Source organism: Adiantum capillus-veneris, chromosome 14 (assembly GCF_014529385.1).
Source record: "Adiantum capillus-veneris isolate H3 chromosome 14, ASM1452938v2, whole genome shotgun sequence".
In the NCBI taxonomy this organism is placed as follows: Eukaryota; Viridiplantae; Streptophyta; class Polypodiopsida; order Polypodiales; family Pteridaceae; genus Adiantum; species Adiantum capillus-veneris.
In genome coordinates this window covers 119,625,163-119,646,656 of record NC_140944.1, presented here as the reverse complement: position 1 = coordinate 119,646,656, position 21,494 = coordinate 119,625,163, and the positions used below count along the sequence as shown (strand labels likewise).

The window sequence follows — 21,494 nt, the reverse complement described above, 5'->3', positions numbered from 1 at the left end:
ACAGCTCTACCCCACACCAACGGACTCCTGCCAAACAACAAAATCACAATCAAATGCCATTTAAGATTGCAAGAAATTAACGCCCGTCAAGTATTTTCCATGGTAACGGACATAATATCCATCATAGATACAACACATACATGTGTGTGTGTTTGCACACAATATGTACCTATACGTGTGTTTGTGGACGTGTACATACATACATACATTTATATCTGTATGTATCCATGTATGTACATCCATACATGCATAATACATGTGTATATAATACAGACATGTATGTGTTGTATGTACATACATACATGCATTTGTATCATATAGATGGGTATATATAGATATATCTATGTGTCTTTGAGAGAGAGAGAGAGAGAGAGAGAGAGAGATCAACGCAAGTTTCAAACATCTTAAGCAAAAAACACATAAAGAGAAGGAGCTTTACTAGTGAACTGGTCCGTCCATCATGAGCTCTCCGCATCCAGCTTCAGATTGAGCTCGCTATAAAAAAACCTTAGTTAGCAATCTCTTTTCATAGCAGAGATTAGGATTCATCCCTCACAAATTTCAAAGCTTAGACATATCAAAATCATATTGAAACTTTCAACAAAGGCTTTGCGAACAACTACCTCATGACAAGTACGCTGCGAAGACGTGGCCTCATCCGCTCTACCCTGAAAGAAGAAACGAGTAAGGTTAGAAGCTTGACATAAGAGTAATAAATAAGAAAAAGGTGAATATATTGTCAAGGTGGAGAATAACCTCTGTGGAGCTTGGAATTACAGTAGCTATTGATTTCCAATCTAGCCAAAAAATTTCAGATTCTGCATCATCCAACCAAAAAAGAAGGGCCTTTCTCCTTGGCCCGTCAACTTCCACAATAAAAGCAACCTTCATTTGATAGTCATCGGAGAATGCAATGACATGATCCCTAGGCTCAGGCCATGGTGGTACATAACCTAGCTGTCCTCTTTGCGCCAATCTCCCTCGAACCTTATGCCCACTCACCTCATACATTATCTCCAGGCCATTAATAGGAGATCTTAAACAAAAAAATTTATGCTTGAGCCAAGCAAGAGGTCACACCATGTCCTTTAGATTACTCTTCTCACTTGTGCGCACGAGAGGCATCCCTGTCACCTCATCCATGATGTAAATGCTTTGAACAATAGATTCCACAACCATAAATAGCTGAAGTTCTCCTTCTTGTTCATGAAGAAATATTTTCTTTAGACGGCGTCTACATAATCCTCCTCCTTGTTGGCATGTTTGAGATAGCTTATCTTCAAAAACCACATAGTCACCTTGTGTATACTTACATCCATGCAAAAAGGCCTTGAAATAGAACACACCCATATCATATATATTCTCTAAAGTAAGCAAAGTTGAGCCATTCCAATTGTAGATAGAAAACAATGACTCCCTTTCAAATGCACTAAGAGTGAAAACCTTCTTCTCCTTGCCACCAACAATAAGACCCTTGTTATTTACCAAGCCTTTGCAACTACTTGGAAGGAGTCTAGAACATGCATTCCATACATCTTTGGCTTTGTCCTCTGACGATACCAAAAGAATACATTTCTCATGCCAATCAGCACAATCTCTTGGTACATCCTGATCTCCGTGTCCCTCTGGGAAAACGAAGAAAGAATGTACAAAATACTTATCTCTGTCAAAACATCGTGCCCCATCTTTCTCGACATGGATTTGTTTCCAGATCCTTGTAAACAAATGACGACAATAAACTTAGTATAAGAAATCTCATTTGCCTTGTTATTGGTGGGTATACTCAAGTAGCCCGAAACACATCTCTCAAAAGAAAAGCACCAAAAACAATCGTGCGAACCATGTCTCAAGATGTCATCAAGCATTTCACCATTACCTGAAAAAACAAAAAATAACATAAATATGCATGAATGAATTTGAGATGATATGAATTTTTTCATAACTAAAAAAAGGACTAATACCTGCAACATGTTCCAAAGGAGAGCTATTTGGACCCTCCCACTCCTCCGATAAGATGCGCCACGAAAGCAAAAGAGATCGACAAACACTTATGTCATCTTGGGTCCATCCCTTTTGCCTTGTACACTCAAAAAACATGTGTGAGATATCAATAAGAAGATTTCCAAGGACCACATCTTCTTGGGAGATTCCATTGACCACATTTAGAATATGGGGCAAACACCACTGAATAAACTTTTGGCAATCCTCCGCTTTGAAAATTTTGTAGTTTCGAGAAGGATGTCGCGGCCATCATCCACTATTCAAAATAGTCTTGGGTATTGCCCTCTCCACCTCTTTCACAGCCATATCAATTTCCTCTTTCATTGATGTACAACCGGTTGACAACAATTTTCTAAGGTACTTTTGAAACAAGTTAAGAGACAAGATGTGCATGGAATCATAGACTAAGTCCTTAGAAATGTCAAAACCATACAAGTGATAGAGTCTCCAAAGTGTAGACTCCCCCGATAAACCTGCTTTTCTTAAGGTTTCCTCCTTTTTCTTCTTTGTCATGCATCTCTTTGACTTTTTTATAGTCCTCCACATCTTCTCCACATGCCTCTTCTTTGGTGGATACCTGCCTTGGAATCTGTTAGCATCATAAACATAGCGATTGCCCACAAGTGTTGCCTTTGCCTTGTCTCGCCTACAAAAACTCATTCCACCATCCTTCACTTGCCCAAGTTTGCATTGAGTAGGATGATCTCCCGTGCATAACATGAGCATGCTTCTCAATGTGACTCTTCCACCTTGTAGTTTGTCAGTGATTTCACAAGAAGGATATGCATAATGCAAATCAAAACCTCCACAAAAGATTTTTCAAGATCCAAAAGCAAAGGATGCAAGAATGCACCAAGTATATAGGTATGCTTTATCTCCAAGTCTCTATGAGATAGAGGTAAAAACAACACAGGTAAAGATCCCAAAATTGATCTTTTGCCCCCATTCATCACCATTATTTCAACTACGGCGCTATCTTTCATCGTTGTAGAAGTGGCTTGGAAGCCATCCCAATGTAGCATGAGAGAAAAATTCTGAGGATCCCCCTTTACAAAGAAAGAAAGAAAAACGTAACTTGACAATAATAAGAAAATGGCATAGATCACAGAGTGAATATGAACCATACATGAAGGACCATTACCTGTATCATCTTTCTCTTAGCACGAATGTCCTGACAACATTTTGAGCATGTAAATTGATACTCTTCATTTGGCTCACTCCATATGAGCTATGAACTCCTTGACTCCTTGGGAAAGGTCCTGTATGCTTGCATGCATAATTCGTTTTTACATATTACAGGTGCCTCCCAACATTTGTCAGGATTCCAAAAGTCCTGATAGACTCTTGTCTTCTCCCCATCCCAAAACTCGTTGATATGTGAAGGATAGTCAGAAGCTTTCTTATCCAACCATTGTCCTCTTTCCCTCCACATGGCCAAAAAGTCATGGCAAAACGTCTCACTAGCACATATGAGCCGAAGTTGTTCCATGAAAGAGATGTATTGAAAAGAAATCATATCTTTTCTGGGCTTCTGACAGTGTGGACATCGTTGGCAACATTCTTTACAGTCACGTACTAAAGAAGATGGATTGTCTTCGATGCTACAGTCACACTTGAGAATTGCACCCTCATATGCATCCTCAGGACTAGGTGCAAAAACTTGAGGATCATGAGACATATCCTCGGTGCCGACACAAAGCTTCCATTCTTGAGGGGTCACCATGCCCATCTCTTTGTACATTTTCAATAGCTGAGAGAAGTTGCAAGGAATGCTCTTACCCCCCCCAATTGTCCATTCCAATTGCTTGGCTTGCAAACTAGGAGGGATGCAAGAGACCGCGCTTGAGGTGTCATATGCTCTTTCTTTCGAGCACTCACATCCAATCCCCCAAATAGAATCTTCAAGAGATCGTCTTGAAATTTCACAGATGTGCGGGCCTGGTCACATAATGATTGGATGCGTAACACACAATCTAGTGTGTACCAATCCAGTTCCTCATCACTCAATACGCTAGCACTCGGTGGAAATGATTGAGAAGATGAAGCATATCGATCCATGTACAAGTGTGCACTGGCAAGTTCACCATCACAACTACTTTTAAGCATCATGTTTATCATCTTGATTAAAATGTTTAAATTACTCAATGGTTTACATGAAAAGGCGCTTACAATCCAAGATACAAACGGAGACTAACCCATTTCATCAGAAAACAAATTCTAAACATATCTATCCAATGAAAGATACAAAAATATAAAAAGGCACAAAGTACTTTAACTTCACAAAAATTTGTTGATTTCATAGAAACATTCTGCTATTCCCAATTTCAGGAGATAATGGGGGAAGATCACAAATTATTATCTTTCTCCCGGGTAGCATAGTCATCAAATAGCTCAGCCTAAGGCCCAATACATAGGTGGGTACAATGTTCCAACCACGAGAAGAAATCTTGTAGAAACTAACGAGACCTAGTGTTTCTTTAATTAAAGTGATTCCTAGGTTAAGGTACCAGTCCTTTGGATCGTCCAAAAAAATGGTGACTCCTATGGTTGGAGGTTTTGTGTGTCCAAATAAAAAGTACCGTCTCTTTGGCCATGGATCATACTCCTCACCATTGTGCCCCAAATTGTCCACAATATTTTGCACCAACTCGGAACGCACCTTCTACGATGCTTTTTTTGCAACCATTGTCCTAGCTACCACAAAACAAAAAGCATAAATTCAAAATACCCTTCTCTCTCTCTCTCTCTCTCTCTCTCTCTCTCTCTCTCTCTCTCTCGTGTGTGTGTGTGTGTGTGTGTGTGTCCCCAAATAAGTGCCATCTATTAAAGAAATTTGAGTGCCATTTATAATCAAATTGACACTCAAATAGGGATGGATGGATGGCTTCAATTAAATCAGTGTGTCTCTCCCCCCCCCTCCCCCCCAAATTTTACATTTTAGTCATATATAATTAAAACAACTTCAACAATGAGCCAAGTGAGTGGCAGAGTTTGGATGGATGACCCTAGTGTCAAAATACCCCTGTGTGTGTGTGTGTCCCCCATAATTAAAACAATTTCAACAATTAGCCAAGTGAGTGGCAGAGTTTGGATGGATGGCTCCAAATGAGTGTATGTGTGTGTGTTGCTGCCCCCCCCCCCCCCCCCCCCTCCGCCCGGCCGCCCGGGGGGGCTAAATACCCTTGTGTCTAGTTATGATGGATGGCTCGATCCAAATGAGTGCCATCTACTAGAGAAATTTGAGTGGAATATATAATCAAATTGAAAATGCTACATAAACGACACACATTCAAGGAAACTTGTGTGACCTGCCTAGGGATAATTTATTCATAACAAATTCCATTGTTATGCAAATCTTCCAATACTTGTGTACATTAGGGGGTGACACTTCCATAAAGATTAGGGGCAGCAGCAGTGTTTGGGAAGAATCCTTTTTCCAAACATACAAAATTCTTTTTCTTCAAATTTCCAAGAGGAAATTTTAAAATCTAGATCTTTTTTAGAGTTTTTACATTATTTTTCTCTGTTTTGGGGCGGAATTTCTCCTTTTCCCCTTGCCCTCAACCGGCATTTTTTAAAATTGAAAATGGCACGATATTAAGCTAAGACACAATTTTCCCGAACACTAGGGCCCGCAGGCACCTAAGTAGCCACTGACAAGTTCCAATAATGCGGCTTCTACATAACCAACTAGTTTTATCATCTTGTAGTGATATACAAACAGTCTTCTTATCAAAAGGTATGATTTTTTTATCTTTGGAAACATTTAATCTCAAAAACATTTCTACCTGGCGGCTGCAGCGCTCTGAGTCGAAGTCTGTCTTTCTCTGGTCTCGGCAGCGCGCGCGCGCCAGCAGCTGTCTCTCGCTCTCTCGGTGGACTCCGGCTGGCGAGCACCAACGTCAGCACTAGCTCTCTCTCTCTCTCTCTCTCTCTCTCTCTCTCTGTGCAGACCACAGCGCTGGCGGCAGGAGCAAAAGGGGTTGGAGTCAATCGCAGTAGGGGTTGGAGTAAGTCGCAGCAGGAGTGAGCACGGGATGGCGACAGTCGAGGAGGGACTGTGGTGTTCTTTTTTTGTTTTATAAAATACGGACTTGGTACTAGCGTTACAAGAAAGTGTAGTGACTAGGGAAGTTGCACTCGACATCCTCATTTGTCCCGCCAGTGGTCGATCACTGGTTTTGGAATGTGCAGATGGGATTTTAGAGCGCAATAGGATTTAGGTATCGGCGAAGATTCTGCTAATAAAATAAGAACCCACCAGTCTTTGGGATTTCTACAAATTAGAGGATATGTTGGTTTTTTTCTTACTCGAGTGCTATGGAACAAACCCTTGTACTGGCTGCATTTATGTGCTTTTGGTATCTAGTTCATCTCAAGTAATCTCATGTGGCACTGAGGCCTTAGCCCGAATCATTCAAGAGATCATAGAGACTAAAATTTTGGGGGTATTTGAATTTATTTTTTAATTTCAGGAGTATTTTTTAATTTATTTGAAGTAGTCCCGAAAAACCCCTTGAGTGCTATTGAACAAACCCTTGTACCGGCTGTATTAATGTGCTTTTGGTATCTCGTTCAGCTCAAGTAATCTCATGTGGCACTGAGGCCTTAGTCCGAATCATTTGAGAGATAATAGAGACTAGAGGCCTCTCCATACATCTCCATCCATCAGTGCTACCATCAGAGCATAGGTGAAGCCACTAGAGTGTCAAAAAGGCATTGCTTTGTTTGAGGTTCTTGAAATTGAACCTACGAACACATCTTCTCCAATTCTCCCAAATCTGCATAGGCTCTCGTCAATCTAGTCTCTGCTACTCTCCTCAATGAAAATGTTGGTCCACTGAAGACTATCCCAAGATAGGTATATGCATCTCTATACTCCACCATCTCCTGGCCATATGTGAAAGTAGGTCCAGACCTCATGGCTCACTGTGGTGTGGTGTTGAACACCATCACCTTGGTTTTCTCAGGTTAACAGACAATCCACTATTGTGGGCCAATGTGTATAAAGCATCTAGATGACGTTGCATCCCCTCCGGGGAGTCAAAAATTAGCACAATATCATTAGCATATAGCAATAGTGAGATCCATGTCCCTCCCATCCGTGCTCCTCTATCACCATCCCTCTCAATGTAGTTAGCAACCTCATCCACATACATGTCAAATAGTGTAGGAGATACTGCTGCCCATACATCCTCTCTCTCTGTCCAGCTATTCAATTGTTGCTCAAGGATGGATATGTACAATCGTGCCAATGTGTGTCCAATCATGATAGTGCGGTAGTTCCCAGGCTCCCTAGGGTCCTCTGACTTGAAGATAGGTACGGTCATGGACAAACTCCAAGTATCAGGTAGGACCTCGCACATGGTATGGTTGAACATCATTTCTAGAAGCTCTGCAAGAAAATCTCTGGCATGTATAAAATGCTCTTCTACCAGGCCATGGTGATCATATACTCTCCTAGTCTTCATCTTGTCAATGTCTTTCTTTACCATCTCCCACATGGCATGGTTGAACATCATTTCTAGAAGCTCTACAAGCAAATCTCTGGCATGTATAAAATGCTCTTCTACCAGGCCATGGTGATCATATACTCTCCTAGTCTTCATCTTGTCAATGGCTCTCGTCAATCTAGTCTCTGCTACTCTCCTCAATGAAAACGTTGGTCCACTGAAGACTATCCCAAGATAGGTGTATAAATCTCTATACTCCACCATCTCCTGGCCATATGTAAAAGTAGGTGCATACCTCATGGCCCATTGTGGTGTGGTGTTGAACACCATAACCTTGGTTTTCTCAGGTCAACCGACAATCCACTAGTGTGGGCCAATGTGTATAAAGCGTCTAGATGACGTTGCATCCCCTCCGGGAGTCAAAAATTAGCACAATATCATTAGCATATAGCAATAGTGAGATCCATGTCCCTCCCATCTGTGCTCCTCTATCACCATCCCTCTCAATGTAGTTAGCAACCTCATCCACATACATGTCAAATACTGTAGGAGATAGCAGGGAACCCTGTTTCATCCCAACAGTGGAGTGAACCAAATCAAAATTCCGCTCTGGAGTGCATACATGCCCCACTAGTGACTCGTGTAGAGCCATGATCCCCCAAATCAACTCTTTGGGTACCCCCGTCTCCTACAATATGTGCATCAATCTAGGTCTAGGCATTGTATCGAAGGCTTTGCGGAAGTCCACAAAGCAACAATAGAGAAGTCTCCCACGTAATCTCCCCTCCTCAATAATGGCTCTGAGTATTCGAATATGATCAAGAGTAGAGAAACCTCTCTTGAAACCCATCTATCCTGCTGCCCATACATCCTCTCTCTCTTTGTCCAGCTATTCAATTGTTGCTCAAGGATGGATATGCATAATCGTGCCAATGTGTGTCCAATCATGATAGTGCGGTAGTTCCCAAGCTCTATAGGGTCCTCTGACTTGAAGATAGGTACGGTCATGGACAAACTCCAAGTATCAGGTAGGACCTCGCACATGGCATGGTTGAACATCATTTCTAGAAGCTCTGCAAGTAAATCTTTGGCATGTATAAAATGCTCTTCTACCTGGAGGCCATGGTGATCATATACTCTCCTAGTCTTCATCTTGTCAATGGCAATTGTTCTAAAGCTCCTTGTGTTACAATCTTAGTGTAGAAATTCGACTCGAGTTCTACTCGTGCGCGCGCGCTTTCTCTTTGCAGCCTACCAAAGTTTGGGAGTTGCTGTACAACTCAAGTCTGAGAATCAATTTTGCAGGTCAACAGTATTTTGCTTGGGATTCGGGAAGTTGGGATTCAGGACTCGCATTCGTCTCTCTCTCTCTCTCTCTCTCTCTCTCTCTCCCTCCATCCAGTACTGGCCAGCAATGGATTAGACCTGCAGACAGGTAGCTTTTATTAGAGGCGACAGCTCCACTCTTGCCGCAGAAGTCCGGGCCAGCTTGAGGGCTTGCAGGAGTCAGGACAGCATATTGACTCTCTCTCTCTCTCTCTCTCTCTCTCTCTCATATCTAGCCTGGCCCTGCACCACCTGCTGAGGTACTTTTGGCGAGTAGACTCGCTCTCTCTCTCTCTCTCTCTCTCTCTCTCTCTCTATGGCGGCGTAGAAGTCCGGGCCGGCTTGAGGGCTTGCAAGACAGTGGCGTGTCTTCAGCTAAGCTGCCTCTAGCGATTGAACCGAAGAAAACTAGGTGGCATGAGAGTGCATGACTATCTCTCTCTCTCTCTCTCTCTCTCTCTCTCTCTCTGACATTTGGCTTGCACCACCTAGCGCTGCTTACGTACTGTTGGCGGGTAGACTCGACGCTCTCTCTCTCTCTCTCTCTCTCTCTCTCTCATATCTCGCCTGCACCACCTCCGCTTACGTACTGTTGGCGGGTAGAGTCGCTCTCTCTCTCTCTCTCTCTCTCTCTCTCTCTCTCTCACACTCACACACACACACACACACACACACACACTTGTTCATTGAGCAGTGATATCACTAGAAGGATATGCCTTAAGTTCGCCGCAGGGGTGGACGACAGCACTTACAAGAAGGTAGAGCTCAGGTTATGCGTTGGTCCACCAAGCCAAGTCGACAGAGCATGGCTGAAGACCAACGATGTACTTTCGAAGGACAAAACCTGCTTATTTGACATCGGCTCACCTCAGCCTTATACACCCGCAAGTAATACTACTGTCTGGCTTGTGGGTAAAGAGATGCCTTTTGCCCAGTACTTCGTGTGCGCTTATGTTATTGATTATTCCAGAGAAAAGGTTTCATATGGACAAAGCTCTGAGGCTCAAAAGACAAGCAATCTGTTTACCATTGAGCCCATTTCAGGAAGGCATGCATCAATTGACAGAGCCGCAGGTCTCTTTTCAGCCTTCTCTGTGGTTTCTTCTTCTATGAGAAGATGGGATCCAAGACGAAGTAATTAAGCCTGATGAATTCTAATAAAGCAAAGCACATCAGATGGGTCCTTGCTAAGCCTTTCAAGGACTAAAAGCTACAGAGACTGAAGAATACATCAAGGATTTTTGCTTTGTATGTAGATTTACACTTTTCATTGCTCTCTATGTGGCTCTCTAGTGTGAAGCTTCTCGCTTTTCATATGCGAATAGAGTGAGAGTGCTCTCCAAATTCACTCAATGGATCATTTTGAGTCTCTCTCTCTCTCTCTCTCTCTCATAAACACACACAGTCTCATTCGTTAGGCGAACGTTGCATGAGAATGCATCTCGAAAATGTGGTTTTGGCGCACCATTGACAAAGCTGGAGTTTCATATTGGCCATAGATCGATTCTTTTGGAACATCAAAGCCGAAAATCTTCTTCTTCAGGCCACTAACTCGAATATACCTCCTAAGTATCCTCTCTTGCCGCTAGCTCGAGACTTCGACAATCGACAATGGATCAACATAACATTGCAAGAAGGTAAGCGCCATATTCAATCATATTGGGCTAAATATTATACTTTCATGCATTTCTTTTCATTAAATACACACATTCCATATGAATGATAGGGGGTAACAAGCAAGATCTTAAGTGTTTTCAAATTCAAACAACATTAGAATCATTGAAAGTGAGTTAATAATCTTTCCTTCACTACCAATTTTATTGTCACGGGAACCGAATAATAGAGATCGATAGCAAAAGATAGAGAAAGAGATCTTTGTATTGATGAATCTTTGTAGAGTTTTGATACAACATAGGAGCAAAATATATGGGCGTACTCCGTTGTACGGAGCTCGAACCTCCCGACCACCTCCGAGCTTCAGTTCGCTTGCATGCAGCGTCTCACTCGCACTCGCACTCTCACTCTCACTCGCACTCGCACTCGCACTCGCACTCACAGAAGAAGAGATCAGTGAATGATTCCCAAACGCACCACCCGTCGTGCTTTTATCCTTCTTTTCCTCGAAAAGCCTGCACGATTTTTGCACCAAGTATACCTGCGAGAATAATATAAGAACGTGATCGCTAAGCGATCCGTAAGATTAGATTTTTATCATGACACTTTGCACAGATCCGGTTTCACAAACTGATTTCTGCATCGCTTACAAAATAGTCAAAAGAACATACTCGTGCAACCAATTCAACATGATAATCAAAGTAAAAAAACATAATTTTATACTTTCATAATTTCAATTGCAATACTCTACCATGAAGAAACAATCCACTTCTTGGTTGATAGCAGGGAGAGCTGTATGATGTTGTATGTCTGTCTGTCCCTGTGTATACTACACTGCTGCTGCCTTCTATTTGTTTTCATCATAACTTCTACAAACAAACTCAGAATAGAGCGATCCAGGTACTCAAAACGACGAAAATAGGTTCGATCTACAAGACAATGCGGACAGAATTGCGAAAAACATCTCTGTTTGGCTAAAAACGCAACTTTTAGGTCGCGACTCATAAAACCTCTATTTTTGGGTCTTCACTACTTTTACAACTTATTTTAAGCCTACCCATGCATTTTAAGCTAAAACACATAAATATAAAACATTGATATTAATAAAAATCTCAATTTTACTATTCATAGACAGACTATTTGTTATTCATTGATCTTTATCAAATACGTTTTTAGTGTATTATTTAAAAAAAGAATATATGTTCTCTCTTAATATCTAAAACTCATTCATATAAGCTCTATTTAATAGACTATTCAACAATCTTTCAAATCGTATTAAACGAAAGATATGTCCTACTCCATTCTTTTCGACTTTTAGAACTTCAAAAATTAGTCCCGTTACATTCTCCCCTTATCAAAATTAACTATGTCCTCAGAGTTGAAAAGAGAGGAAAATTCTCTTTGCAAAATACTAAGATCAATCCATGATGCATCCTCTACTAGATAGTTCTGCCCCTTAACCAAAACTTCCACAATGTCTCTATTTCTCAGATGTATAACACGCCTATCTAGCACTAAGTCTGGTTCTACAGTCAATATTCCGTCATCTTGCAACTTAGAGTTTCCTTGTAAAACATGATGCACATTACGGATATACTTTTTCAATAATCTCACATCAAATACAAGATGCACTTTAACATGAGAAGGCAATTCCAATTTGTAATCTAATGAACCAATACGCTTCAAAATTTTGAAAGGCCCAACAAATCATGGAGACAATCTTCTATCCTTACTAAGAACCAAATGATACTTCTCACGAATAACCTTTAAGAAAATCATATCACCAGTTTCATACTCCACAACACAACGTTTCTTGTCATAATACAATTTATGTCTCTTTTGGGCTTCTCTAATATTCTCCCTGATTTCGGCCAACTCGTTATCCATTTTATCAAGCATCTCATGTGACAGTTCTACCTTATTCCTTGAGCTAAGAAAATTTATAGGTGTAGGACAGTTATAGCCATACATTGCCTCAAACGGAGTCATCCTAATAGATGAATGATATGAACTGTTGTATGCAAATTCAACCAAAGGCAAATATTCATTCCAATTAGATTGGTTTTCATTGACATACATTCGTAACATATCTTCTAAAATACGATTCACTCTCTTCATTTCTCCATCGGTTTGAGGATGAAAAGTAGTAGACATGCGTAAGTGGGTACCTATAGAGTCAAAAGTCGCTCTCTATAAATGAGAAGTGAACTTAGAATCTTTGTCAGACACTATGCTCTTGGGCATGCCATGCAAACGAAATATCTCTTTCATAAACAAGTGTGCAATGGTCAATGCAGTATCAGTTATTTTTACAGAAAAGAAGTGAGCTTGTGTTGTGAGTCTATCTACCACCAGAAAGATCAAATCATACCCTCCACGAGTAGTAGGAAGTCTAATGATAAAGTCCATGGATATATACTCCCACTTCTGTAAAGGAATGTCTAAGGGTTGAAGGTCACCAGGCATCCTCTTATGCTCAATCTAACTTGTTGACATTGAAAGCACTCACACACATAATTCTTAACATCCAATTTCATACGCGGCCAAAAGAATGAGGTTTTAATCTTTTCATATGTCTTATTTAATCCAGGATGACCAGAAAAAGGTGAATTATGACACTCATGCAGACTTTGACTCTTAAAAGAAGAATTTGCAGGAATACACAAGCGGTCATAACAATACAGATTTCCCTTATACAAGTGATATCTGTTTTCATACATCTCACCAATATTCTCACGCAAGAATTTCAAAATAGACATATAAAAGGAATCATTTTCAACTTAAGCATGTATCTCATCAATCAAATTGGATCGCACAACAGTCAACAAATTACACATGGGCCTACGACTCAATGCATCTGCAACTTTATTTTCTTTTTCACACAAATACTTCAAATCAAAGTCATACTCAGCCAACAATTCAATCCATCTTCTTTGTCTGTTATTTAACAATGGCTGAGTGAAAATATACTTCAAGTTTTGATGATCAGTACGCAATTCAAATTTTACACCAAGCAAGAAATGATGCCAATGCTTCAATGCATGAACAACAGGAAGCAATTCTAGATCATGTGTTGCATAGTTCAATTCATGTCGTCTTAATTTCCTAAACTCATATGAAACCACTCTTCCTTCTTGTGTCAAAACACAACCTAATTGTTCACCACTAGCGTCACAAGACACAACAAATGGTTTGCCCATCTCAGAAACTTTTAAAACAAAATTTTCCGCTATTTTAGCCTTCAAGGTCTCAAAAGTAATCTCACACCTAGAAGTCCACACAAAACCCTTGTCTTTCTTGGTCAATTCGGTCAAAGGACTTGCTATCTTAGAGAAATCTTTAATGTGTGCTCTCTTATATTGTGCTAGACCCATAAAGCTTCTTACATCTCTTACTAACATAGTCTTAACTTTATCAAGATCAATGTGAATCCCCTCTTTAGAAATCACTCTTCCCAAATACACAATCTGATCCTTTGCAAAAGAATACTTACTTGCTTTGGCATACAATTTATGTTCACGCAAAACCTCAAATGTTTTCTTTAAGTGCAATGCATGATCTTCTTCATTCGTAGAATACACAAAATATTATCCAAGAATACCAGAATGAAGTCCTCAAGATACGGGTGAAAAATATTATTCATTAAGCACATGAAAGTTGTTGGTGCATTAGTCAAACCAAAAGCAAGAACTCTAAATTCATAATGCCCATAACGTGTACGAAAAGCAGTCTTTAGAATGTCCTCGACCTTAAAGACGGATTTGATGACAGCCAGAACGAAGGTCAAACTTTGAAAATATTGTGGCACCACTCAATTGGTTAAACAATTCATCTATGTGAGGAAGAGGATATTTGTTCTTAATGGTCTCTTTGTTTAATCCCCTATAGTCAATGCATAACCTATATGTACCATCCTTTTCCTTTTGGAATAACACAGGACTACCCCAAGGAGATACACTAGGTTTAATGAAACCCTCATCAAGTTGTATCTTGAGTTCTTTAAGCTCATCAATATTGAACCTGTATGGAGCTCTTGAATAAGGTGTTGCTCTTGGATATAGATCTATGGCATGGTCTACCGCTCTAGGCGGAGGTATACCAGGAAGATCATCCGGAAACACATCCTTAATTCATGTAAGCGATCCTCTACAAATTCTAGATTTGTCTCTTTCTCTTTATCCCCAGATTCTTGTTTAATCTCATTAGCAAACACAAGCAACGTCTCACACCCTTATCTAAGTCACCTTATCAATTCCATGGCCAAAACTAGATTTAGAATCTCTTTGTTTCCACGAAGAGTGTGACTTATCATCATCAAATGATTAAAGATATATTTTTATTTCTTAACAATCAATCAAAACATAATTTTCAATCATCTAATTGATACCAATGATAATATCATGCATATCAATGTTTATGATATAGAAATCATCTTTATGCTTCCGACTCTTCAAAGACAAAAAAACAAATTTTCTACTAACTCTTTCGTGAAACTATTATTACCATTGGTTAAGTCCACAATTCTGTTGACTTCTCGATTTAATTTCAAGTTTAATTTCTCAATCAATTTAAACAATAAGAAGCAATGAATACTATCCAAGTCAATTAAGAAATTTAAATTCAAATCTCAACTTTTACGCATAAATTCGATCACAGAAGCTTTCAAAGGACATATCAAAAACATAAAACATCACAAAGAAGGGGTAGATGACTTACCTTTATCGTACGCATCGCCAAAAGTCTCCAATTGAGCCATCTTGGTATGTATTGTCTTATCGGTCACCTTGCTCGAGCATTCGAAAGTCTGGTGGTCGTGTTCTCGATATTGAAAGTATCATCCAAATCTTTGAGTTCTTCAATCCACGATTCTAAATATTCGCATATCTTTCTTATGCCATCAAACTCTTTAAGCTTAGCCTTCGTTAAGAATGATTTGATTGTCGCTTTTTCCATATGGTCATCGTTTCCTTTTCGCGTTGACAACCTCTACGTCCATCACCACCGCTCCCACTATCACCACTGCTAGGTGCCCCATCGCCGCCACGATGATTATTGTTTCCTGGTGGAGTAGCATGGTTTTCGCCTTCATGTTTGCCATCCAGTCCACATAGATATCAGGCTCTCGTGCTGCTTTGCCCAGCAGAGCCTCAGCATGCTCTCGATTTTCTTGTTCCAGATCTTCTTATAGTCGTCGAATAAGGTCTTCTTGCTCCTTCATCCTCCTCTTGCATCCTTCCACATCCAGAATCAATCGCTTGCTTTGATACCAATTGTCACGGGAACCGAATAATAGAGATCGATAGCAAAAGATAGAGAAAGAGATCTTTGTATTGATGAATCTTTGTAGAGTTTTGATACAACAGAGGAGCAAAATATATGGGCGCACTCCGTTGTACGGAGCTCGAACCTCCCGACCACCCCCGAGCTTCAGTTCGCTTGCATACAGCGTCTCACTCACACTCGCACTCGCACTCGCACTCTCACTCTAAGAGATCGATGAATGATTCCCAAACGCACCACCCGTCGTGCTTTTATCCTTCTTTTCTTCGAAAAGCCTGCATGATTTTTGCACCAAGTATACCTGCGAGAATAATATAAGAACGTGATCGCTAAGCCATCCGTAAAGGTTAGAGGTAAAGACCGGGTTCCTCAGCTTTTAGTTCTTTCAAAATATCATGCATCAGTCCTCGGAAGATGTTAAAGGCAATTTGAGCAATCACAATCTGCTTGGCCTGTCCACCTAGCCAAGAGCAGATGGGGGATAGATGAAAGTCTACTGGTTTCTCTGGGAATAAAAGTTCCAAATGGTTGAGGATAAACCATATAGCATGGTCAAACCACATAATGCTTGATTCACAGGAAGCTTTGGGGTCTAGAAATGTGCAAGCACATTTTACATAGGGGCGGAAGATGTTCCAGATGGACTTTGTGTAGAAGTCCGGATTACTTTTAGCAAACTCCATGCTACCCTTAGTACGAGGGCTCACTCTTGGAGGTATTCAAAAGAATCATCCAAAGAAGGACCCCACAAGGACCTTGTGCAGTGGAAAAAAACGGTCGGTTTTGCTGAATTTTTAAAGTTCACTTGCTCTCCGAATTTGAAAAGGTGATACAAACGAAAGTTGTAGCTCGTGGACTGAACTTTTGCCTCAAATTTTTTCATATTTTTTTGAGCTACGAGCTGTGAGCTATGATTTTATTAGTGGACCCCAGTTTTCCCATGTTATGCAGCCACACTCTCTCTTCCACTTTATCATTTTCCTCTTTCACACACACTTCTCCACTCATCATCCCCACCTCTCTCACCCCTCCTCTCTGCACCCTACTCACCTTCTCCTCAACCTTGAAGAATAAGAGAAACCATGGTGAACTCATACCTCCCACACACAATTCCATTCCAAAATTGACCACCTAGTCTCATTTTTCCTCCTCCAAATTACCCATATCTTTCAAAAAACCACAAAATTCAGCCTCTTCTCTTAAAAGACAGCATCATGGTGGTTGATTACTCAGCTTCAATTACCTTGTCTCTCAAGGAAGGTCAAGAGTGGAGAAAAAATGTACCGTCAAAGCTAGTGGACCGTCAACAAGCGTCAAAATTGGCCCTACTCAAGACACTTGGAGCATCAACCTTGTAAGAAATCCACCTTTTCTTACCTCTTAAGATTTTTTCTTCCTTATTTGTATCCTACATGGATACTCCCATTGTAAATATCCAATTCCATTTGTAAATTAATACTAACTCTACTAACACTAACCCACTATGAAAAGTCCTATCACCTCCATTTCTCTCCTCTCTCTTTCCCCACCAACTTCTTGATAATTCCAAGCAAAAGAAATTAGATAAATTGCTGAAAATCTAACCCAACCATGGTTAGAGGAGTAACCCTAGCCTTCAAAATTGCTATAAAAGGAGGGTGTAGCTAGCACAAAAAGGGGGGGAGCCATAAGCAAGAGCACTATGCTATAGCTTGAGAAGCCAAGCTCAACCTCTCTAGAAGGAGCTCTTGAGTGGAAGCTCATTGTCTTATGCATGTGCATGTGTTGTAATAGGAGATTATCAAGGGAACTCTATGCCATTGTAAGAGAGAGAGTGATCACTCAATTGAGAGTAGGAAATCTATCATTTCTCCTACTAGTGTAAGCCCAATATTTGCTGAATCAAGGAGGGTGGATTTGGACTAAGCTTGGATACTTTGTCTCTCTTCCCACGTGAAGTAATGGACAACAATGATGTGTAAGTGTCTTGGTGTTTTTTTTGTTAAGTTCTTGATAGCTTGTCTCTAGTGTTGTCATCAATTTAGCCATAAATCCCACATACTGTAAGAGGGCGACATGGTGGAGAGGACTCCCCTGGCCTTAAGACAGTGAGTGGGGTGGCTTTTCTTGTGATGTGTTGTGGTGTAATTTACTCAAGCTATGTTGAATAAATACTAATATCACTTTGATTGGTCATGACAGATTTGTAAGAAGGTATTAGTGCAACAAACACCCCCTCCCCCTTCTCTCTCTTTCTTACATATATAATTGTGTTTGCTTGATCATTGCCGATACGTTTCAAAGCAGCCCGAGCACTATCTCTCTCTCTCTCTCTCTCTCTCTCTCTCTCTCTTTACGCGTCCTAGTTCGCATCCAAAACTAGGTGGTGCCCCAAATTTGTGTAGGGTTAGGTTGCGGGTTTGTGTGTGTGTTTGTTGTTTTTCCAACCCCAACCCAATTGAGCAGCACGGGAGCCTTGAAGGGTGTCTAGAGGTTGCTCTTCTTGTTGCCCGCCCCGGACCGCCTCAAATTGGTGCCCCCACTGAGGACAGGCTTGTGTATGTTTTGTGAAGGCTCAACCTTTAGCATAATCAAGTAGCTTGCATGAATCACGAGAATTTGTATGATCCCTTCATTCCCATCACAAGGCAAAAGGTACACATAATTGTTAGTACTAAGTTGCAATTTCAGCGAGTAATTCATAGAATTTTAGGTCCTCTTAGGTTAGCCGAGATAAACACTTCGGTAAATCCTTTTATTTTGCCTCTCATTAGGTACGATATTAGCTTGGACGTCTATATTTTTGTGTTATTTTAAGCATTAGGACATGCATAGGCCATGGATAATGGCCCAGGAATAGAGGTTTTTCCCTTTCATTTTACTCCACACATTAGAATAAACGTTGCAATTAGTAGAAAGATCCATTTTCAACAACGAATGGTGTTCATGTTTGGTGCCCAAAGAGTAGGAGAAATTCTTGCATCACCAAACCCTGTCATTCTACCTCTCATCAACTACCACACTTCTTTTGATGTACATGTGTTCATTTTATTTTAAAATGAAGTGCAGCCCGGCAAAATAGTGTGTATGTTTGTTTTTTCTTTGTCCAAGTTGTTACAAGAAACAAAAAAACGATCATTTGTTCTAACTGGGAATGTGTGTGCAGTGAAAGTTCAATCCTTAGAGATCTAGATCTATTACCAATTGAGTTGCAGGAGCAAGTAGTAAGGCGTCTCCCTCATAACAAGAGGGTGGTGAAGTTAAGACGGAAGGTCCTACGCGTGGATTCCATTTTCCTCTTGTTGTTGGGCACTAAGGAAGACCGCGCATTCATCCAACTAGTGTGTGCCCCGAGATTGGTAAATAGAGTGAAATTTGGCATTTGGCGAGTGCATTTCACCATTGAGGAAGACTCTTCAGGAAACTTGCGGCCAGAGTTCATGCTTCATAGACTCACATTTGGTGAATTTTTCCCTCATTTGCGTCTTATTAATAGTCTTCCTTTCGCTTTCAACAAAGGAGATAGGGAGCTATTCAGAGCTTGTCTTAATAAAGAGAGCATAGAGAAGATTGAAAATTTGTATAAATTCTCATCCTTCTCTACTTTCTATGACACTTTGTTCATAGAGACATTGTAAATCTCTTTATGCTTTTGAATGATTTAACCATAATCCTAAGGAGTTTTTGTCCAGGAATTTTGTAGCACAAGTGGAGTCTTTAAATCTTGCAAACTTGATTGGACTTGATGAGGATGTTCTTTATGAAATTGTGAGAAGGTTGCCTCACTCCGACTGTGTGGAACTCGAAGGAAAGGAGCTCCTAGTCAATTGCTACTTTCTCACGGCCTTCGACGAGCATGAAGATCTAGTTTTTATACAAACCGCTTGTGCGTTGGGAATTGTAGAGCAAGTGCAATTTATCACTTGGGACGTGGTTGCTCTTTTGGATCCAGAAAATGAAGTTCTAGAGATTTCTGTTTATCTCCTTAGCTTTGAAGAATTTCAACCCTTCTTAGAGCTCATCAATAGTCTACCTTGCTGTTTTGATCAAACAAATCGAGACCTTATTGAAGCTTGGATAGCTGAAGAAGGAAACCTAGAGTGGTATTTTCTTACTTCTTCATTTGCAGGCGAGTGGTTCTAAATCTCTATTGTATCCCTTATTGTAACTCGTGTTGTAATCTTTCATAATAATGGAGAGCCAACGCCAAATGTCTGGATATCCTCTTTTCTTTGGAGAGCCTGGAGAGGATGCAGAATTATTTTTAGCAAATTTCAAGATGTCTTGCCGTATCAAGAGGATAGTAACCGATCAAGAACGTGTAGAAATGTTTGAGGTGGTCCTTAGGAAAGATGCTAGTACTTGGTTTGACTCTTTGCCTGAGGAAGTTAAGGGGAATTACACAGAAGTTTTGAATTGTTTTAAGAGATACTTCTTTGATCCCCAAAACACTCAAAAACTATGGCAAGACATTGTTTCTCATAAGCAAAAAGACTTAGATGACTACTACTTGTACAAGCAAGAGTTTCTACGTCTTTGGGCTCTATGGATACGAAATGTTGCTAACCCTGGTGATGGTGCAGAATTTTTAAAGAAGGAGAGGTTCATAGCCGGACTCTTTCCTGACCTTAAGGTAAAAGTTGAGGCGGGTGCACCTACTACTTTTGATGCAGCGGAAACTAGGGCTGCTGAGAAGTATAGGAAACTCAAGTGCTTAAGGGGAGAGGTTCCAATAGAAGTTCTTAGACCCAAATGTAAGTCACAAGCATCAACATCTAGGGAGCTTCCTGAGGTAACGGCTGAAGTGATTGAGAAGTTAAATGAATCTTTAAGCAGCCTGTCAATTCACCTTGCACAAGCTGTAGGTCCAAAGGGACAAGCAAAGAAGTCAGAAGAGAGAGAGCCATGAACTAGGAGAGTCTTGCAATGTTGGAATTGCGGAGAGTCTGGACATGGGATGTATAATTGTCCTTGGCCCCGTGGAGAGCCAGGGAGACCTAACTTGAATTACCCAGTGATGAATGCAGGAGAAGGAGCTGGTCAACAACCAAGGCTTCTACAAAGGCCAAATGGGCCAAGACCACCTCCACAAGGGGTAGAAGGAGTTCCACCTTTGCCAGATCCAAATGTGCATGTGGTAGAGGTGACAAATTCAAATGAGGTTGACATGGAAGCCAATGGCATTAAGCGTGGCCGAGGGAAAGGTAAAGAGAAAGAAGGAGTCACATCACAGAGTGACCATGGACAAGGCAAAAAGGCAAAGGAGACCAAGGAAACCAAGAGGACTCGTCGCCGGAATATTATGGCCGGACGGCGGCCGGAAATTGGTCGGAAAACAACCGGTCGGTTAGCCGGTGGCCGGTAGTCAATGGCCGATGGCCGGTGGTCGGAAGTCAATGGCCGGTGGCCGGTGGTCGGAAGTCAATGGCCGGTGGCCGGTGGCCGAATTCAAAAGCGGACTTGTCTTCTCAAGGGCGGCCACACATGGGCGGATTGGAGGGTCCGATTTGGACTTATTCGCACAAGGGCGGCTACACATGGCTGTCTCTCATAAGAGAGGGCAGCCCTTTTGGCCTATAAAAGGAGGCCATTTCTACACACATTTTATAGTGTGTGAAGTTGATGCAACAAGGTGAGTGTGAGGTGGTGAGAGTGAAGCAAGGCGGGAGCTCCATTAAGGGTATAATCCCTTTGTAAACTACTTCTTATTTTGAAGTACTAAAGCCATTGAGTGGCTGCTTTCCCGTGGACGTAGCCCACATTGGGTGAACCACGTATATCGTGTGTACTCTCTCTCTCTCTCTCTACTCTATAATCTCGTGTATATAAATCTGTCTCTCT

General features: G+C 41.0%; 1 protein-coding gene across 1 annotated transcript; it reads right to left on the bottom strand.

Annotated features, from left to right (window-relative positions):
* Positions 1–438: 438 nt before the first annotated feature.
* LOC147443028 (uncharacterized) lies at positions 439–1,011 on the bottom strand. Its single transcript, XM_086529768.1, has 3 exons — positions 757–1,011; positions 624–668; positions 439–495 (listed from the first exon to the last, which is right to left on the bottom strand). The coding sequence occupies exons 1-3, from the start codon at positions 1,009–1,011 to the stop codon at positions 439–441; spliced, it is 357 nt and encodes a 118-aa protein (XP_086385894.1).
* Positions 1,012–21,494: the final 20,483 nt, after the last annotated feature.

Excerpts from the sequence above, each read along its gene's own strand:
- LOC147443028 (XM_086529768.1), bottom strand. The coding sequence starts at position 1,011 with ATGTATGAGGTGAGTGGGCATAAGGTTCGAGGGAGATTGGCGCAAAGA. Across the intron at positions 669-756 it reads TAATTCCAAGCTCCACAGAG|GGTAGAGCGGATGAGGCCAC; the intron begins GTTATTCTCCAC and ends TTCTTCTTTCAG. Across the intron at positions 496-623 it reads CGCAGCGTACTTGTCATGAG|CGAGCTCAATCTGAAGCTGG; the intron begins GTAGTTGTTCGC and ends GTTTTTTTATAG.